General features: G+C 40.4%; 1 protein-coding gene across 2 annotated transcripts in view; it reads left to right on the top strand.

The window, feature by feature from the left end:
- LRFN2 (leucine rich repeat and fibronectin type III domain containing 2) overlaps positions 1-17187 on the top strand; it is a 237534-nt gene that overhangs the window by 190889 nt on the left and 29458 nt on the right. For both annotated transcript variants that reach the window (XM_056487603.1, XM_056487604.1), the window contains one exon: positions 11672-13064. In XM_056487603.1, the coding sequence (XP_056343578.1) occupies positions 11692-13064 (1373 nt within the window). In that variant the 5' untranslated portion in view covers positions 11672-11691. The remainder of the gene's footprint in view (positions 1-11671; positions 13065-17187) is intronic.

The following is a 17187-nucleotide window of genomic DNA, read 5'->3' as shown; positions in this document are numbered from 1 at the left end:
CACGCAGCTCAGTGGCTCAGTGCCATTGCTGTGCTCTGCACCCTACATTAGGGTCTCCTCTGACTGTGGAAGCAAGGAACAGCAGCAATCATCACTTTCCCCCACTTCTCCTGGCTGAAATAGTGCAGTTTTCCCTCCCTGGAAGGGAAGTTGTATTTCAGTTTTCCATAACATTTTTTGCTGCTCTGCTGAGGAGAGCAGATGTAGGGAGATATTCATTTATGTCAGACTGGTGTTTTATAGACAGAGCTAGATTCCAGCCACTCTGGGTACCATCACATTGCTTTGTAATTGTTCTACAGGACTCTTGTTCTTTCTGGAAAACACTGATTTGACTTTCAAAGCTTGAACCATCTTTCTGATTATTTCCCAAACAGTAGATGATAGGTGGAGAATTTAAGAAGGTCAAGTCCAATAATGTTTCCATAGCAGCCCAACAGAAAATAAATATGTAGATCTTTGGGATGTGTAGCAATTTACTGAAAAATGCAATCCATTCTCTGAGTATTCTTATGAACAGTGAAGAAAGTGCATCTGCTGTAGTAAGAGAATACTTCTAATTATTTCCCCTTGATTTTGTGTTAATGCATCTAGACCTAAGGGCAGGGAAGAGTGTGTTGTATCTACTACAAATAAATCAGTGCAATTAACTGCTGATATATGCAAACTGACCTTAAGTGCTAATACATGGCTGCTTCTAATATCAGGAATCTAGCTTAGAACAGGCAGTAAAGGGATCTGGCCTTGGATCAATGAAGGAAATGTCTTGAACAAATTGGGACCACAGAGGTCAGTCTTCTGAAAAACATAATTAAATTGGGACTGAACTGGAAGCCTCACACATCAAAGAACTGCAGTGATCAAATGATTAGGGAATGAAGGGGGGTGGGATGCAGCAGAAAGCAAGAATGAAACAGCAAAAAGTGTGTAAGGCAGCAGCTTTAGAGATGGTATTTGAGAAGCAGAAAAAGTTTTGAGGCACCAAAAGGAAAACTAGTCAAAGATAGACTAAGTAAAAAAGCCCAAAATGTGTGAAACAAATACCAGGATATGTTGGTACACACTAGAAAGTAAAGAGTATGTAAGGAAATGAGAAACAATAAAGCATACAGAAAGACAGTATTAGGAATGTAACAATAAAATCCTTGGGTAATGGAGCCTGTTGTTGGTAATATAAATTTAAATGCAGTGTATAGCAGCTGGCTGCTCTTATCTGATAAGACTGTCATTCTGAGCATAGTTGGTGAGCAGAAACTGCAAAGTGAAGCAGAATATGTATTTGAAATATTGGGGTCTTATATATTTTATTTTATCACATGTTTTCCCTTCATTTTAATTTTAAGAGACTTGTTCTTTTTCTGCTGACTTAGTGCCAGTGAAAGGTGCTGCACAGAGAGCCCTGGGGATTGAAGACTTTTGTTTCCTCATAAATAAACATAGCAAGTGTAGTAGAAAATCAGCTTTCCTCATCTTGCTTTCCACTCACCTCCTGCAGACTAACCTGAAAGACTTTCCATCTTTCCTGGAGCAAGGTCTCTGCCGAGCAGACGGAGTTTGATGAGCAGCTCAACATGAGCTGGCACTGTGCACCTGCAGCAGGGAAAGCCAACCATGCCCTGGGCTGCATCCAAAGCAGGGCCAGGAAAGGGGTTTAACCCCTTTACTCTGCTCCTGGGAGACAGCACCTAGTGCTGCATACAGCTCTGTGCCCCCAGCTCAGGAAGGGTGTAGGACTATTGCAGCAAGTGCAGAGAAGGGCCATGAAGCTGTTGGAAGCACTGGAACACCTGGAGACAGGCTGAGAGAGTTGGGTCTGTTCAGCCTGGGGAGGAAAGGGATGCACTGAGATCCCACAGGAACCCTCCAGTACCTGAAGGGGCCTATAGGGAAGCCAGAGAGGGACTCTTCCTCAGGAGCTGCAGCAACAGGACAAGAGGGAATGGCTGCAAGCTGAACGACAGTAGATTTAGATTGGATGTTAAGGAAAAGTTCTTGACCCTGAGGGTGGTGAGATACTGGAACAGGTTGCCCAGAGATGTTGTGGATGCCCCATTTCCTTTTGTTCTACTGCTTGATACCTGAGAGATGAGATCAGCTTCCACCCTCCTACAACCTCCTTTTAGGTAATTGTAAAGAACAATAAAGTCCCCCCTGAGCCTTTTTTTTTTTTCCAGGTGAAACAATCCCTCTTCTCTCAGCCACTCCTCATGAAACACATGCTCCAGACCTTTCCAGATACCTCACAAACAGCTGATTAGCAGAAGTCAGCACTTATAGTTATCTTACAGAGGAGAAAGAGAAGTTAATTGAAACTAATCTAAGGTTACATACATAGCAAGACATGATGAAGAAATCCAGGAGTTAAGGTTAAAGCCAGATTTCTTCCCCTGAGACACACGCAGCACATCTCTCCTTTCAATGTAATTACATAAACACTATTCATGACAATGGATTTGTGTTAAAAAATTGTACAGTGACATGCCTTATGTGGAAACACCACTATGCAAAGAGAAGTTATGAGGGTTGGATTTTCCATGAGAAACTTGGTTAAAACAAAACATTTGAGCAGATTTTGCCTCTTCTAACACACTTCTTTAAACAAGTTAGAAGTTGTCTCTTTTTTAAAGTACATGAAGATTCTGGTGTAAAAATCTGGTATTGCTACCAAAAGTTCTCCTTTCTCTTTCCCATCCATTTACAGCTGTTTGGAAATAGGTAACTGTATGGCCAGGTGCAACAAAGTCTACTATTTTGAAAAGCTTGTCATGGTAGAAGTAATGGAAATGTTAAGTCCTCCAGAGAAACAGTAAATTATGTTCCTACATGTGAATCAAAATGGAGAAGTGCTAGAAAGAGAAATTTAATGGACAGATCTAGTCCCATCCAAAGTGAAAAGCAGGAAAGTATGGTAGAAAGTTTATCAGGCTGCTGAAAGAGCCCAGAGACTGCAGAGGCCATGTGCTGTGGCAATGGCATAGCAGGGTTCTCAGGATTCCTTCTCTGAACTCTGCTAACTTCTCACATAGCTATGAGCCAACCACAGAGACAAACCACTGGGGTTTTATTCCCTGTAACAGGGGACCTCTGCCATCAAATGCCCACGCTAACATCCTCAGGAAACTTGGGGCATTTAGCAAAAGTGATTGTTTTGGTTTTTTAAATGTGGACTTCAATTTGCCTTGCTTATGTCTCAAAGGATTTCCAGATCTTTGCATACCACTTTGTGTACCCAGTTATATTTATGAGAAAAAAATCAGAAAAAGATCTTTAGTTTTGTATGCCTTGGATTTCCTACCAGAGCCTCTTTGCAGGCAGGTTGTACATGAAAGAAAAACTGCAGTCTGAACTCCAAGTAAAGAATACTTCCTATGGAATATTGCAGACTTCGTTTCTAGGGCTGAATGAAGGGTCAATTAAAAAAAAAAAAAATTCAAAAAAGTAAAAATCCCAGATAAAGAAGAGAATCCCAATTCTAATTATCCTGCACTACCTTTGATGTGGAAAGAAATAAGAATGCATAAAGACTTTTATGAGAATTAAAGTAAGCTAAAGAGTTACCTGAGGATTTTCTTTTATGGCTCAGAGCCAAGGGGAATTTGGATTCAGATCATGAGAAGAGGCCTTCAGTGGTATTTGCAGAAAGCAGTAGGGCCAGTTGATGGACATTTATGTTTCATGCCACAGGCAATATCTCTGAGAGAGCTGCTCCTTAGCACCTTTGCAGCTTCTGTGTGTTCAAAATGAGTAAGAAACAGAATAACTGGTAACTTCTCTACTGTGCTGACAAAGCAAACTGCAGGATTGCTGTTAAGAACAAGATAAATAAATGAACTGGATGGCTAAAAATAGCAGAGGGGCCCAGCTTAGCTGACTCATGAGCTTGTAGATCAACTCTGATGGAGACTGGCACACAGCATTAAAATAGGATAAATGTTGACAGGCTTTAAGTGAACAATCAAAAATGAATGGACCTTCAAATGGTCTGTGGGAGAGAAAAAACAAACCAGCCCAAGCCATTTATAATTAGTGCTCAAGCCATTTACAATTAGTGGCATTGAAAATGCTGTTCCTTGTCTCCTGTGTACCTGGAAATCACCATCCTGCACAGACATGACTGCCCTGGAAAGCTCTAGGAAACTGCCCAGGTAGACCTGCTGGTGGTGCAGCACACCTAAGTGTGTCTGTGCACCAAACAGACACACCTGGATTTTCCAAATGGCCTCTTTGTCTCCAGTTTGTTTTTGTATGCTTGCAAGTAACTGCCTGTAACAAGTAACATTTAAATTTTGTGCATTACCAAAAACCATCTAGGTAGCTAAACAATGTTTTGTGCCAGCAAATCAGGCAGCTAAAGCCTGTGTTTTCCAGTCAGTGAAGGTAGAATGATACAACTGTTTTCACAGGTAAAATCACACTAGTCAACAAAATCTGGCTATGATTATTAAGGTTATAATGTGTCATTCTCAAGTTCTAGATAGAGCTGAATATTTTTTTTCTATTTTGTCAGAAGTTTTACCCACTGGCAAGTATCAGCCCATGTGAAAAAACTTGTTTGTAAGACTGTTCATGTTTCATGAGGCATCTTCAAGAAAGGCATTTAATGAAGCATTAAAAATATCTATTTCTAGTGTTTCTGAAATGTAATGTTTTCATTCGCAAATAATGTGTTTCGTGTAGGTATTTTTCTAAAGTACAATATTTAATGAATGAGTAAATCAAGCATGCCTATTGGATTTATGCTACAGGACTGAATTAATCTAGTTACTACAACCAGCACTGAGCAATTAAGAATTGAACAGTAAGCTTCAGGACAGATACAAGTGAGACTGATCTTGGCATTGCAGGTAGGCATCATTCTAGAGTAAAAATTTCCATCTTCTGCAGCACAAGAAATTTAGGCTAAGTGCCAAGAGGAATTTTAGGCCAATATTTCTTCTGCTCTGTTCTCTGTGTGAGCATGAAGGCTTTTCAGTCCCAGTTCAAGTGGCATGATGCCAGATCAGACAAGTTCCAGAGATTAGTCATAAGGAAGTAGTGGCACCTGTACCCTTTGGATGGAAAGAAAGTCTGGTTTCCAAAGGGTGTGTGTCCCCAAGTGACCAAGGGCAGCTATTATGGCATGACTATGTCAAAAACATCTTGACAGCAGAGTGGGCTGGCTGTTGTCAAAAAAGGCTGAACTCAGATTAAAGCCTTTTCAGTAGCCAAGATGTTGATAATGTCTGTCTTCCATGTGGGTACTCTGATTCCAGACATGAGGTGGACACAACAATGCATAATTTCCTTCACAGAAGTCTAATAAATCTAACCAAATGTCATCTGCTTTCATGACACTTACTATATTCTGTATTCCTGAAAAGTGAGAGTAGTAAATAGTTCTGAGGCTTCTGCACTTCAGATTTTATCTGAAGTGATGAAAATGTCCCAAATGTATTGTGGGAAAGTGCCAGACAGGCAGATGCTCAGAAGTACACAGAATGTGTTCACTAAGTTTTATTTTCTCACAAAATGAGTCTCAAAATCTTGACTAATTTTGCACATTTCTTAAAACCAAATGGCTTATTACAGTAACTTCATTTTGGCAAAGTGCTAGTAATAGTGAAGAGTGATCTAGCAGACTTACACCCTGTTTTCTCTGTACTTAAGAGTTTTTGCTACATTTCTTAGAAACTGGGATGTAAGTGCATTGTAGATCTAAGTGCTCTAGGGTCACTATGGCTACTAGACACACACACTGCCCAGCCAGCAGGGACATCTTTGGCACAGAAGCTAAAAAATATAAAATGTTTCTCCGGGATCAATACCACTGTGAAAAATGAAAATCCTTATCTACATACATATTTCTCATAATTTCTTTTTTTTGAGAAGAAAGTAACTCTATGCCAGCTGAAACCAGGATAGTGAGCATGTACACATTAGTGCTCAAAATGCCCTTTCCATATATACTGCAAGACAGTGATTCTAGAAAGGAATTTGTACCATGTTTTACAGGAGCTCACCTACAAAGCATTTGCTAGTAGTTTAACTATGTCAAACAGAAACAAAATTTTTTACTTATTCTGAAATTTGTCTGGTAACATTTGGGGTTACTATTGTCTTTTAAGTGTATATGTTAAAATTTATAAAAGGGTCCAAGGATTTTTTTTGGCCTAAGTAACCTGAAATATGAAGAAGTGAATAATTGCAGAGATTAAGTGTTCTGGAACATTAGCATATGGATTTGTTCCTTTAGGGTGTATGGAAAGTACTGGTTTTAATGAAAGAAATTAGATATTTTAGTAAACTAGGAGAGATAAAAGCTACATTGATAATTTGGGCTTTTGATAGATGCATTACTTCCATTTTGGGAGTGGCAAGGAATTGGGTAATGTTAGTATTTAAAAAAAGAAATACTGATGTCAGGAAAATATCTGGAAAGCATTATGAAAAATGAAAAAAAAAGCTTTCCAAGAATCTTTTGAGACACAGGTTTTGAAAGACAGTGAGACCATTATTTTCCTGTGTGAGAAAGCCCTGCCTAAGAAAATATTCAGGTATTTCCTTGGGATCTGTTGAATGGATTAAATCAGCTTTCACTGAGTGAGCCCTTTTGGAAACTAGTTTTTATGCATTATCCTTACCTCTATTCTGGATCCAGCTACAACCAGTGTTTTAAAGACTGCAACCTTAACAAAAAATGTTCTTACATTTAGGACCATCTTATAAGGCAATTTTACTTGGACACATCCACCCCTTTAGCCTAGCTCTTCCTAAATACTGGCAAGCTAAAACTGCTTCCAGGCCTAGGGAGCACAGAGCAGGTAAGAGGGACTCCCAGCTGCTTGGAGATGTGAAAATAAGAGAACAGCTCTCAAAAGAATTAAACCACATAAATAAACCTCATGGTGGTAAGGAGATGAAAAGTATTTTTAGCTGCAACCTTGCTATGGCTGCAATATTCAAGAAAATAAGTTGCATAAAGGACAGTGTATTTGTTACACTTCACCCAGTGTTCCCTTTTTTCTGTTACTGTGAAAACAACATCAGTCACATTAATATGGGTGGAGTTTGGTACAGACAGCCACGAGTACCCGGAGAAATGTGTGCTGGTAAATGTCCCCCCTTTATGATGTGTAAAACATGAGGTGGCTGGAGAAAGCAAGCAGTTCACATGCTAGAGCTATTAATTTTTTTCAATGAAATCAGCTCCTTAAAATGCCTAGCCAAAACTTCCACTACATTGTCTGTATGCACCTGATGAGCTTTTCCCTCAAAGAATGTAGGAGCCTAGGCAAGCAAAAAAAAGACAAAAGCTCCACAAAAGCAGTGTTGGTTATCCTGAATTTGAGCCTGTAAGTTGCTATAGGTGCAAACTGACTTTAACCCCCTGAAGAGTTTCACAGGTGCTCACAGAGCAGGGGTGGCCAAACACCCACCTGTGTTTCCATGGATGTGCTACTGAGGACACATCCAGGTGCTGAGATATTTGCTCTCCTTATGGGCCCTGCAAGTGCTTGGTGAGTGAAGCACAAACTGATTGTATGGATCAGGGAGAACACAAATCCTAACTTTCCACACAGTTTTTTTGGCAATGCAAGGGATTAAGGAGTAAGTTTTGTCCTGACACAGCCCCATTCTCTTTTATGCCTTGTTGATTAAACTGCTTACAAAAATACGTTTGAAGTTTCACCTATCACTGCAATCCTTCAAGCTCTGGATTGGGGGTAGATTACCTAGTCACATAAGTTCACTTAAAACAGAGATAAGAAGATAAAGAACAAGGAAAAGGGCAGCTCTCAGGAAAGAAAACCCAGTTCCTCCACAGAACCTACATAACTGAAGGGAGCTATCTTAGCTCATCCCTGGAGCCTGGGTCCCAGGGCACTTGGAAACTGTAGAATCAGAGCCACTATCCATTCAATTCTCATTTTTTAATTTTCTCTCTCTCTCTTTATCCCAAACTTTACGCTGCACATTATTTGTCTGACAGTTACCTTGTGCTTGGCACTGTGGTAGGCAAAGGTTATTGGAATTTAAATGCAAAGTTCAATGAATATAGAATTAAAAAATGCCTTGGAGACATTGCTGAAATGAGATGCCAAATCCCAGAATTTGTATCTTTATGAGGAGAATTTGAATACAAAACACCAAGGTTTATGGCTCCTGCACGTATTAATTCACACCAATCCATGTTCTAAGAGGACTAAAGGGGCTATTTTTCATCTTGGGCTGAGACAGGAACCCTTCCAGATTTACTGGCTTGCTGTGAGAAATATGCTTTATCAGGCTGATAGATATCTTTAAAATGTAAATCAGAATGGTGAGCTTATCACAAGACTGCCATTAGCAGCTTATAAAATTCTTGGTGTTGCAGTTAAAGAGATTTTGTGAACAAGGTGAGCATACTGGTCAGCAAAAACAGACCCTAAAGTTGACATTTTATTGTCTGTCTTACAAGAAAATTACCAGAAATTAAATCAAAACAATTTTTATTATACATCCATCTCCTTGGCTACCAGCAATTACCATGACTTTGTGGGATGGTCTAGATTTTAAAGGATATTATTATAATTGTACAGGTTCAAGAATTGCAGTGTTACCTGGAATCATCCCTGGAAGTGCTCAAGTGCAGGCTGGATGGGGCTCTGAGCAGCCTGGTCTACTGAAAGGTGTCTCTTGGCAGGTGGTTTGGAACTAGATGATCTATAAGGACCCTTCCAACCCAAACCATTCTATGACTCTATTAGTCTATGAATTTTTACTTCATCTTTGGCCCAACTGCTTTGCCTATCTGGAGAGAGAAAGGAAAATCATTTTCCCTATGGAGGTCCCAGAATTTCTCCCTGAGGAGTCCTGTCCATTTCTGTGTCTCCAATGCCCTATAGGAAATCCTTTGGGTTCATACCCTCTTTGTTGCACTGTGAACTGCTCACTTCAGGATTACATTGCAGAGAAACCCAGGGCTCAGAAGCTTGAAATACAAATGCTAGCAAATGATACAAAGGCAAGAAATTTCCTCAGTAAACAAGCAATATTTACATTAGTACTTTCAAGCGCATGCAGTAGCTGGGATGACAGTGGCACATGCTGCACTCTCTGTGACTCTCATGCACACGTGCAAGCACACACAGGCAGATGATGTGCTCAGGAGCCATCCACAGATGGTTTCCCCATCAGGGTTTGCTTTGCCATTTAGGCCTCCTGCTTCACATCCTCCTCTCGGTGCTTCAGTCCCTATTTTATGTAATTAACTTCTGTTCCTCCCCCCATTTTTACTTTCTTTCCCGTGAATGCTCTTTACTCTGATGCTCAGAGTCAACCATCTCCCCAAAGCACTGAGATATTTACCAGCATCCGGGAAAAATGTGCTTAGAGAATTGAGACACTTAAAGGAGACACGGCTGTCGTAAGTGTGCATTCACATTTTTGAATAGATATTCAGAGGGTGGGAAAGTAGATGAGGGAGAAGCTATGAAAGGGCTTATTACTAATTAACTGTATCTATTTCTCCCCCTTTTAAACTGCTTTTTGTTTATCATTTCAGCTGGTAGGGTAATACACTAAATTAAAGCTGCATAATATATTTATAATTAAGATTGAAAAAGCCAATTGCCTCTTACTAAACTACCAATTGATAATATTGTAAGGGATATTTATAGCTTTTTGGTATGTATACCACAGATTTGCATCAATAACACACTTGCTTATCTCCAAACATTTCATTCAGTAGCCCTTTATTTACTATTGAAGGTAAGATTACTCTCCTCAAGCCATCCTTTCTGGAAATGTCTCGCTTTCATCTTGTTTGTAAAGCTCAGCAAACACAGATGCTTCAGTCATTTCCTCTGCTATGAAATAGTAATAACAGTATATAATTACCATCATCACACCATGGAGAAAACCTTGCTGTAAAGAACACACTCAACATAGTTCAGCACTCATAGCATCTTACATTTTTACAACTCCTTCTTCCTGACTCATCTTGCATATCCTAGAGAGGAGATACCAAGCCATCTTACCCAGGGCATGAATTGGGAACTTCTGGGCTGAGCCCCAAACATAGGCCCTTAGTTTTCATTCCTTTCACAAGAAGGTAGAACAAGACCTGTATAAAGAGTTCTTTAAAAATTGCTGAAGAGATAGTTTTTGTGGTTTTGTGTTTGGTGTGTCTTACTGGGAGGTTAATAACTCAAAACACGTGCCAAAAACCTGCCAAGTGTATGAGCACCTGCATGATTGAGAAGGGATATGGCATATAGCAAACAGTGTTGCAAGTTTATATGTTGAAGATTATATTATTCAAGGTTAGAGGGGTAAAATGGGCACTCTCAAAATGAGAGCCTGAATTGTGTCTGTAGCTAGTGCAACAGGAGAGGGTCTTGGAGACTGGAGCACACCATCCTAGCAAAAAAAGCCTGAGAGAGCCCTTACAAAAATAAGCTCTTTGTCTCCCTGCCTGTTTCCTCAGAAGAAGAATGAGGGCTAGAAATGAGTGATCTATCCATTCTTCAGCCCTGCTAATAGCAAGGTCTGGGAAAGGGAGAAATAGAAAGAAAGCAAGTTTCCCTATGTCCTGCATGTGTGGGAAGAATGTCAGCAAACCCGTGTAAGTAAATATTCCCAAACCTGAAGCAGGTCTTTAACTTCTCCCAGCCACAATTGCTTCTCCAAGCCAACCCAATCATTAGTTTTGTCTATTCTTCAGACACATCCTTGCAGTTTAAGCTGGAAAAGAGTGTGAGAGATTGGAAAAAAGAGAGATGATGGTGCAAAGAGGAATTGACAGAGTGAAAGGGAGGGCCATGAAGACAAGCAAGAGCTTCACTGTCATTACAACAGTAGGGGCTGCAGTGTGAGAGCATAGAGTTGTCAAACAGCTTGCCAGGGGCCTAAGGCAGCACAGTCTTTCCCTGGATCCCTTCTCTTTGGAGCTAGATGCTGTCATCCTTCCCATGCTTTGGCTGAGCACAGGTTGAAACCAGGTGACAATTACACAAGTGATTTCTGCTTCTAATGCTGTCTATCATTAGTTTTATTATATGTGGGCAAGTGACTTGCCCCAGAACTGGCCAGATAATTACATGGTCATTATTAACCACATTACTGAAGGGTAAAAATGCAGTTATTTTTATCCATAAAGTCAGCTGCTTCAACTCTAAAACTAATTGCACCTTATTATGCAGCAGAAAGTAATTATTATAGATAGTGATTCTAGCTTCTACTCCCAAAGAAGCAGGCACTATTTCAAATGAAATCTTTCAAGATTTTAAATAAGCCTTGCAAGCTGTAGTGGAAGAAAAAGAAAGAAAGGAAAGAAAGGAAAGGAAGGAAGGAAGGAAGGAAGGAAGGAAGGAAGGAAGGAAGGAAGGAAGGAAGGAAGGAAGAAAGAAAGAAAGAAAGAAAGAAAGAAAGAAAGAAAGAAAGAAAGAAAGAAAGAAAGAAAGAAAGAAAGAAAGAAAGAAAGAAAGAAAGAAGAAGAAGGAAAGAAAAAGAAAGAAAGAAATTTTATCATGTTTTTATAATACGTAACTGTCCCATCCTGGAGGGCTGATGCCTTTAGGTGTGACCCCTGTGAGGAGGCATCACAAAGTCTCTCTGGAGCCAGATGTTAGGCAAAACATAAGAAGAAAGTTATCATAATTATTATATCATAATTGCTGATGTTCCTTTTCACTCTTTTCATATCTTCCAGGTACCGTTGCGTGATTTACAATGGAAAGATTGCTCTGCGGCATCCTGGTGTTTGGAATGGCTGTCACAGTCAACGCTTGTCCCAAGTATTGTGTCTGTCAGAACCTGTCTGAGTCACTGGGGACTTTGTGCCCCTCCAAGGGTCTCCTTTTCGTGCCACTGGACATAGATCGAAGGACTGTTGAACTCCGCCTTGGGGGCAACTTCATCATCAATATCAGCCGACAAGACTTTGCCAATATGTCTGGACTTGTTGACCTTACTTTGTCCAGAAACACCATTAGCTACATACAGCCCTACTCTTTCACCGACCTGGAGAGCCTTCGGTCTTTACATCTGGACAGCAACAGGTTGCCTGAGATTGAAGAGGATACTTTAAGAGGTTTAATTAACCTTCAGCATTTGATTTTAAACAACAACCAGCTCAGCAGCATTTCTGACGACGCCTTTGAGGATTTTTTACTGACGTTGGAAGACTTAGATCTTTCCTACAATAACCTCCGAAGCATTCCCTGGGAATCTATAAGAAAGATGATAAACTTGCACCAGCTCAGTTTAGATCACAACCTGATAGATTATATAACAGAGGGGACGTTTGCAGATCTTCAGAAATTGGCCAGATTGGATCTAACATCCAACAGACTTCAGAAGCTCCCCCCCGACCCTATATTTGCAAGATCACAAGTAATGCCATTGGTTGTCACCCCGTTTTCGCCACCTCTGTCCCTCAGCTTTGGGGGAAATCCGCTGCATTGCAACTGTGAGCTGCTGTGGTTAAGGCGGCTTGACAGAGACGACGACATGGAAACCTGCGCTTCTCCTCCAAGTCTAAAGGGAAGGTACTTCTGGTACGTGCGGGAAGAGGAGTTCGTTTGCGAGCCCCCTCTAATTACACAGCACACTCACAAGCTGCTGGTTCTGGAAGGGCAGACTGCCACGCTGAAGTGCAAAGCCATTGGGGACCCCGCGCCCATCATTCACTGGGTGGCCCCCGACGACCGCCTCATCGGGAACTCCTCCAGGACAGCTGTCTACGACAACGGCACCTTGGACATACACATCACCACCTCCAAGGACTACGGGACCTTCACGTGCATAGCGGCCAACGCTGCAGGGGAGTCCACTGCAACCATTGAACTCTCCATCGTTCAGCTTCCCCATCTCAGCAACGGCACAGGCAAAGCAGCTCCACCCAAATCCCGGCTCTCGGACATCACCAGCTCCACCAAGTCCAATCGTGGCGAAACAAAAGGCCCCCCAGAAAGGGCTGTGCTGGTGTCAGATGTGACCACTACCTCAGCTTTGGTCAAGTGGACAGTCAGCAAGTCGGCCCCTCGGGTAAAAATGTACCAGCTGCAGTATAACTGCTCGGATGATGAAGTCCTGATCTACAGGTAAGTGCATTTTTGTTTGGTCCTCTGATGGGGGTGGAAATCAACACAAGAAGTCTTTTACTCTTTGACTTTTTACTGATTTGACTTTGAGCTGAGATGGCACTGTAACCAGTAGCATTAGCAGAACCTGATAAATTTGCATTTTTGCAGTTTGCCTGTTGGTCTGTTCATGACTTTTCTATCCAAGTCACTCGTTGCAAATATCTGTAGTACTCATTTTCCAGCAGCTGTTTTCAGTAAAATTTCCAATTTGGGAAAAAATAGTACTGCAGTTGGTAGTGTCCTTAGTAGGCTTAACAAAGAAAGGAAAACTTAGACTAAAAGTCAGAAATTTCCCTTTCCACCTCCTGTAGGTGGGATTGAAACAGACTACTTAGAGAGGAAGCAACGTGGGAGGAAGTTTGTGCTGTCTACCCATAACACAGGCTCTAATTATTCTGTGATTCAAGATTTGGGGTTGCTAACAAGACAGTTTTCACCTATATGAAGGAACTTGTTTCTTATTTCAATAACATCTATTTTATGCAACCATAATGGCTGACAACTTTGGAGCATTTAATTTTTTATACCATATTAAATTCAAGAAAAGGCAGATATAATTTCAAAAGCTCAACCCCTGAATGTTCTTTATGATCCTCCTGTTCTACAACTCCTCTGACTTTTAATGATGTAAAGCAGGAATCGCTCTCGCAGTGAAGCAGCAATTAATTTTTAGGAACAGTACAGAAGAACAGTTGTACTGTTTTTTCCTTGTGTATTGGAAGAATGACTGACATATTCATGCTAGTGATGAATTCCAAGAAACCACCTTGTTCTTCCTTTTTTATTGCAAAGATTTCACTAAACTGAACTGCATCTTTGGTTGTATATGATCTACCAGCAGAAGTTGGAATCTCATGGAAAAGTAGAACCAAACATATAAACTCTTATAACTTTATCCTGAAGCAGTAAAGAAAAATTGGATCTGGTACAGATATAGTGGGATTTGGGGTTTGAAACTAATTTGAGAATAAACTGTGGCCAAAGTTTATATATAGTCAAAGCCATTGATTTTCATGGTAGGTTTGGTGTTATTACCTGATGGGTACTCTGTTCTGCTGCTGCCTGCAGGGAGAGCTGAGGCACTCATCAAGTCATGGTACTTGGGCTCCAGATCCCACAACAAGCCTTGTTATTTTCTTCTTTACCACAGGGTGGTTTTCTTTAGCATGAGGAAGTCAAAAGGAGAGGTAGTAAACATTCATGTGGCATTTCCTCTCACCCTTCTCCTGAAATGAAATCTAATTTTAAAGCTTCTCCGGAACAAAATGTTTAGTTGGCATGGACAAAGTTTTGTGCCAACAATACCTTTATCTGAGTCAGCAGTAGAACAGAAAGAATAAAGTGATCAATTTAGCTATTCCAAATTCACTCATTGCCAAAAACAAGAATATTGACCATCAAGTCCAAAAACCATTTTTAAAAGGATATTTATTCAAATACTGAATTAATCAGAGGAAATTCAGTTCTGTCCACCTCCATTCCCCAATTGTAAAAATATCTTATAATAAATCAATCAGAAAATGAAAACTGAAAATTTATGAATGAAAAAAATGAAATGAAAAATTATTTTGCTCTGGCTACTGTACATTGGTACCAGTGTATTTGGGAATTGCAACTATGTGGAGTTAAGCAGAATGAAAGGAGATAAATGAGATAAAGTTAAGTAATGCTATAGTATTAGGAATAGAATGAAAGAAAACATACCAGTGCCATCTTTTTATCTCAAGGCAACGCTTTTGGCAAAAACTCAGCAGTAATTAAGATTGTAAGCACAGTGTAAAGCTGGAAAACACTTTGAAGGATGTATAATTTATATGTTCATTGTAAAATTAATTTGGCCCAGTTAACAGGAATATCCCTGCAAAGTTTGCAGGGATTGTCAGATATTGGAAGTGGTTGGATGTGCCAGTTTTCTAGGGAGGAGGATGGCCAGGGTAAAAAAAAACAAACCATGCAAAAGCACTGACATGCAGCCTAGGAGCTGATGGGTGAGAATTGGGTGCCAGGGTCAGAAATGAAGAGAGATGCCATCTTACCAGTCTGGTCTGGAAGAAAAAGTTGCTCTCAAGATTTTAGGCAACCCCTAAATTTTTATCATGTCCCCACTTCCACCTCCCAGTGAGGTTTTCTTTGCTGCTTTATTTGGTTGTGGCTCAGTTTTTCAGAAGCTCAGTGAGGACAATGCTATTTCAAAAAATCTCCCATCAGGCCTTTTTTGAGGATTCACTGATGATGCTCTTCATTCACAGCTCTTAAAAGTACTTCACCAAAGAAAACAATTTTTTTTCCTCTACATATTGCACCAGGGAAAAATGAAGTGTGGAAAGATGAAGTGATTGTCCAGCACCTGAGAGTTAATCAATGGTACTCCTAATGTCAAAACTAGTTCTCACAACTTCCAGTCAGGGAACCACTCAGTCCCTTAGAGTTAATTAACTAGAGCTGTTTTGCTTTAATTGGTCAGATGCATATCACTGCAATGAGTGTGTGGAAAAACCTAAGGGAAAGGATTTCCACAGTGCTCTGCTCTATAAAATGCTGTGTATGTGCTAAATGGGACGTGATACTGCTCAGCTGCTAAAATGATGGGCACTTAATATACACTAAGACAGTCGGTATTCCAGGACTGAGACACATCAGCTGTGCTCAGCTTTTAGGAATCCTGCTTCACTAGCAAGAAATGTATGCACAAAAGAACAGAAAGCTGCTTCTCCCTCTGCTAAGAGTTTTTTCATGAGCATTGTGCACATTGTGAAAGAGTGGAAGCAGAAGTTCCCCCCTCCCCATCTCTCCTGATCATCCCAGGACACCACTCCCATTTCCCCTTCCATGCCAGCTGTGATTTTCCACTGGCAGAATGGTGGAAAAGGGGACTACAGTAGGGTGCAATGGCTCAATAAAAATTCAAGTTTTGAGACATTCTGGCAAATGCTGTCTGCTGGGCCTCCTGTTTGCAAGCTGAAATGGTACCAGAATCTGAGGTTTGGCTTTGGATATATCAGTGCCATTATAATGAAGATTAGGAGGAGGAGCATGTGTGTCTGCTTTCCCATCTGACCTCCCCCTGTATTTACTCTCTGAGGACCTTTGCTCAAGCTCATAGCAGGCTTTTATCTCTTTCAATGCACTCAGACTCCATCTTTCTGATTCTGATATAATGAGTAGGTACTGGATCTGCACTCTGTGGATTTTAATGCAACGGTCTTTCCATTCTTCATCTTTTCTATAGTACCAACACCAGTGCTAGTAAATGTATATTGTACCCATTGCTTTTACCTGAAACCAGAAGTTTGTTACAAATTGCAGAACTGAAAATCACTCCTTATTTAAAGGAAAAAACATGCAGAAAGAGTAACCAACATCCAATAGAGAAAGGGATGGAAGAAGACAAAGGTCTACAAAGAAATATGTGTCCTTGAACTCAGGATTAGAGGAGTGAACACTAGGAAATCTCCTTTGTCATAAAAATCTTGCCTACTCCTCTCAGTCTGGACTCCAAAGTATTTTAGATGTGTAAAAGCATCAGCATTAGGATCAGTGCAATTTATGCACTAGTAAGTTTAATTAATTTTGAATAAGGAATTGAAATGAAATATAAATATTTAGAAAATAATATCTTTGAGCCTCGTTTTCCCATCTGTAACCTGGGTGACAGCACCACCTTTCTTCACAGGGTTAGACACATTTGAAAGTACCAGGAACCCACATAAATAAATGGGGAGACTTGCTTTGGAGGCATTGTGTGGTCTGCAGAAAAGGGATGGTTATGAACCATTAAGATGGAGGATTACATAACTGCAACACTTGAATTCAAGTAAGGCATCTGGGGAGAGAGATTGTGTTTTGTTCATGCATAGAGCACCCTACATGATGGGGCACCAAGTCTCAGTTCTAGCTGGCAGGCATTGGTGTAATATATACATTCACTACTTCTTCCAAAGGGAATAAATCTGCAAGTGTTTTGTAGAACTTCCCAGGTCACACTGAGCCTTCTGGCTGTGTTTTAAATTATAGCAAAGATGCAGCCATTTAAAAATGTGCATCTGAAGTGCGACACTGCCATTAGATTTATGAGAGATTT

The sequence above is a fragment of the Oenanthe melanoleuca genome, chromosome 3, assembly GCF_029582105.1.
Source record: "Oenanthe melanoleuca isolate GR-GAL-2019-014 chromosome 3, OMel1.0, whole genome shotgun sequence".
In the NCBI taxonomy this organism is placed as follows: domain Eukaryota; kingdom Metazoa; phylum Chordata; class Aves; order Passeriformes; family Muscicapidae; genus Oenanthe; species Oenanthe melanoleuca.
Note: the sequence above shows the minus strand (reverse complement) of the source record. Positions and strands in the feature narration are given on the sequence as shown.